We start from the raw sequence: 4,186 nt of genomic DNA, 5'->3' as shown, positions 1-4,186 counted from the left end.
GCTGAAGTCGGACGCTTAACCGACTGCGCCACCCAGGCGCCCCACTTTGGTTCTTTTAAGAGCTGTGAATACATTACTTTCTGGCATTACCCTCTCTCAACAGCTCGTGCAAGTGGCGAGGCAGGCAGCAGTATCTGAATTTTATAAATATTAAAGCTGAAGTTCTCAGAGGACTGAGTGACTCATGGTCATGGTGGTGACTCCAGAACACCATGGCTTCCCTGGTCTGAAAAGCCCAGAGGCAGCATGATCTTTGGATGCTTCTGACCTGGACCTCTGGGCTCTGCCTGGAAATCCCCTCTTTTCCTCCAGAATTCTACCCAAATATCCAATGGGGTGGCATTTCCATCTTAACGCCACTCAGTCTCAGTTCACACTGTATTCATTTCCACTGCCTGGGGGGCTCTCTGAGCGTGTTCTTTAAGCCTGTCCCCATCATCTGTGTGCTTTCAGGACTATAGACTATGCCACCTCCTCCCTCAGGACTCCACGCAGGTCTCAGGGCAGAGTTCTGCTTGGGGCTACTTCAGAACAGGGGTGGACAGGCAGACTGAACATGGAGCAAGAGAAAGCACTTGGCTCTGACCACCTCCATCCCCTCGAATTGTGGAAGGAGTCATCTTTCCCTAGAGATCCTGGCACCTGAAAGCCAGCTTCCAAAATACCAGATCACACTGCGCCGGGATGGCTCAAGCCTGGGGGAAATTAATGGGATTCAGCAGCACAGGTAGGCCGCGGCATGAAAAAAGTTTTTAAAACCCTTGTTCGCTCAGCTTTAGGTTTTGCTCTGGGATTGGCGTGATGGCTCACATCCTAGGTACTCCCGTGGAAGGCCCCTCACACAGGAGGAGCTACAGTGCCACCTGGGCTGTCCATCTGGTTTTGAGACAGCCCTCTTGTCCCCATGTCTCCATTTCCAATGTGAGAATGGGCACACCATTTCCTAGGCGATTCAGGGCACCACTTTGGGTAGAGATCCTTTCTCTTCCTGTGTCTCAACCTGTCTGGATCTCCCTCCCTCCCCAGGGGAAAGGAAATCAATCGCACATGGTATCCGCAAAGGACCTAAGAAGGCAAAAATGCTGGCTGCAAATCGAAACCTCAATCTGTCATCAAGACCCTCCAGTGGCGGATTCTCCGCCTCTCCACTCACCTCTTCTTGTAGTCCTCCACCAAATCCTGCATGCTTCTCAGCTCCGAGTCCAGCCGCGCCCTGTCGCCTGTCTGTGTCTCCAGCTGCTTCCGGAGGTTGCTGATGTAGCCCTCATAAATGGACTCCAGGTTCTTCCTGCAGTTGTTCAGGTCTAACTGCTGCAGCAGGTTCCACTTGGTCTCCAGCACCTGGTTCTGCTGTTCCAGGAACCGCACCTGGAACCCAAAGGTGGTCATAGCACAGAATCCCCCTTCTGTTCTTGCCTCTCCACAGTGGGGGGAGAGGGCCCCAGAAATCAGATACAGTCGGTCTTGGATGGGAGGGAGGAAAGAGCAAGACTCATCAGAGAATGGATTCGGCCAGGGGGACGTGCCTTTCTGGGTCTCCAAGACGAGAAATCAGATTGAGTCTAAAAGAAATCGGGAAGTCGCTTACGCAGTGCTGTAACTGCCACCGTGAGTTATCGTGCGATGGAAGTAGCTTCTTTTGCTGTAAATGCTGGTGTTTTCAGAGTGAAGGAAGATGGGAAGCAAGGGAGGAACAGTGCAGGGGTGGGGAAATGGCATTGGAAAGTCACTCTGGCCATTAACACGTTCTCTCTTCTCTGCAACCTAAGTTGCTCTTGGTTGGTTTCTTCGGTTTTCGTTTCAAAGCGGGTTCTCACATCTTTAGAAGGCTCCTTCATACTTGACCAAAAGTCTTACATGTTTGGGCTCAATAACCTCAAGCCTCTGCTACGCGCTAGCCTTCCTCTTCTTCCCTACCTCTAGCTTGAGGGAGAGAAAGAAACATGAGGGGGAAGAACAGACTTTGAACAGGAAAATGAGCCCTGTCCTCTGGGACAGTAGCTCTGTTGCTTCCAGTCCTTCCCTCTCCCCTCCAACCACCTCCTTCCTCTTCCTGAGCACAGCGGTGAGGGACACAGTCCTCTGTTGCTGTTCTATCAGCCTGGGCATGTTTACTGGCCTCCTGCCATGTTGGTTTCCTCATCCGCAAGGCAGAATGATAACACAATCACGGGTTGTGTGCTGATCTATGGGAACCCCTTGGGACAGCACCGGGCACTGAGTAACGTCAGCTCTTGTCAGTATTATGTCCCCTGTGACTCATGGCCTAGACCTTCTGCCCCAGGTTGGATACAGAAGCATACTCCTTCTCTCCTCTTCATTCTTTGGGGTCACTGCCTCTGAGTCACCAGAGACAGCTTCCCTTTTAACCTCCGCATGCTCCCATCCCCACAGACACATAGAGAATGCACACCTGTAACTCAACATGCCCTCCTTCTCAATCTCCCTTCTCCCCCCCCCCCCCCCCCCAGCCCCAGCTTTCAGTTTTCTGGTCCTTTTCTTTCCTCTCCTCTAGACACCTTCCTGGCTTATACCCCCATCCTACCTCCTACTTTGTTAAGTCCTTTCCCTTCACCAAGCATCACGTCCTGTGATACTCCCTGGTCAGTGTCCCTCTTGTGCTCCTGTCCTGGATATATGCACCCATCTCCTTGTGTGATAATTGAGAGCTCTCAGAGGGCCATTTCACAAGTCTCCTGCCTGTGGCGCACCCCCGTTCCGACCCCGGGTCTTGTCCACAAGGATAAAATGAAGCTTCTGTTTACCATGGGTCGTGGGTCGGGGGGTGGGGGTGCCTAGCACTGTTCCAAGCACTTTAGAAACATCCAATTCACCCTCACATCCTCATGCGGGGTAAGAGCCACAGTGTGCCCATTTTACAGAGGAGCCAAGGGAAGCCCAGAAAGGATAACCGGCTGGCCCAAGTTTTCACATAGCTGTCAGTGGCAGAGCCAGCACCCCGGTGCACACTGGTCACCAACGCAAGGCCGCACAGATGCCTGAGGACCCACCTTGTCGATGAAGGAGGCGAACTTATTGTTCAGCGCCTTGATCTGCTCCCGCTCCTGGGCGCGCACCTTCTGGATCTCGGGGTCCAGCTCCACGTGGAGGGGGGCCAGGAGGCTCTTGTTGACGGTGACCTGAGGGATGCCGCCGGGTGGGCACACGGACGGGCACGCGGGCCCCAGCCCGGCGCTGCCGAAGACGGTGCCCACGAAGCCGCCCAGCCGGCCGCCGGTGCCGGAGCAGTGGCCCAGCGCGTAGGCGCCGCCCCGGCCGGCCGCGGCGCACAGAGCCAGGCGCCGGCCGCCCCCCAGGCTGAAGAGGCTGCGGCTGCCGAAGGCCGCCGTGCTCTTGACGCCGGCCCGGAACGAGGCGGAGCTGCCGCTGACCCGGCCCGCGATGACGGCCGAGCAGCCGCTGAAGCTGGGGCGCTCCCCGGCGGGGCGCTGGTGCAGCTGGCGGCTCATGCTGTGGGGACCGGGTGCGGGCGCGTGCGGAACGCGGGATAGGGGCGCGGAGGGCGGCTGCGCTGGTCGGCCTGGCTCGCCCCCAGCCCCTTAAATAGGAGGCTGGAGGCAGCCTAATTTGTAGGTCGGGAACACCTATTAGCCACCTGGGGCCTCTCCGTATAGGAGATTACCACCTCTCCCTGAGATTTGTCTCCCCCCTCTCCCTCCAACCGTGAACTCCCCATGAATCCCCTATAAAATGGCTCGGAACCCCGCATTTGGTTTGCTCACCTCCTGCATTATAATAATTTGGCTACCTTATCTTCACTTGCTGTCCTCCAATTACTGGGGTTATCACTGTCAAGATCTGTGGTGGAAGCTTCCAGTGGGTCTGGCTGGGGTTGGGGGGAGACACCCTTTAGAGGTGGAGGGGTGTGGTACAATGGAGCAGATGGCCAGGCAGGTTCTGCTTCCGAAGGACATGAACAGGGTCAAGAATATTCCAGAGAATCATCCTTAGCTTGTGGGCCACTGCTTTCCCAAGGCTTCTGGATAAAGACGGCTCTGACCTGAGTACTGGAAGGAAGTCCCAGAGGGTGGAGATTTCTGGTCTGTCTACAAGGAATTCTACGTCTGTTGAGGCACAGATCAGACACAGTGACAAAGTTAAGGCCAGTGGGAGCTCTGGTCACAAGAGGTGGAGGGTGAGGACTTTGGGCCAGAGCTAAAAGGGT

General features: G+C 55.5%; 1 protein-coding gene across 1 annotated transcript in view; it reads right to left on the bottom strand.

Annotated features, from left to right (window-relative positions):
- Nucleotides 1-3,542, bottom strand: part of KRT72 (keratin 72) — a 12,267-nt gene extending 8,725 nt beyond the window's left edge. The window contains exons 1-2 of the mRNA XM_040488039.1: nucleotides 3,012-3,542; nucleotides 1,154-1,368 (exon numbers count right to left, since the gene is read on the bottom strand). Coding sequence (XP_040343973.1) covers nucleotides 1,154-1,368; nucleotides 3,012-3,470 — 674 coding nt within the window. The 5' untranslated portion in view covers nucleotides 3,471-3,542. The remainder of the gene's footprint in view (nucleotides 1-1,153; nucleotides 1,369-3,011) is intronic.
- Nucleotides 3,543-4,186: the final 644 nt, after the last annotated feature.

This window comes from Herpailurus yagouaroundi, unplaced genomic scaffold (assembly GCF_014898765.1).
Source record: "Herpailurus yagouaroundi ecotype Mexico unplaced genomic scaffold, PumYag 166, whole genome shotgun sequence".
Classification (NCBI taxonomy): domain Eukaryota; kingdom Metazoa; phylum Chordata; class Mammalia; order Carnivora; family Felidae; genus Herpailurus; species Herpailurus yagouaroundi.
The sequence above is the reverse complement of the archived record's forward strand: the minus strand, read 5'-3'. Positions and strand labels throughout refer to the sequence as shown.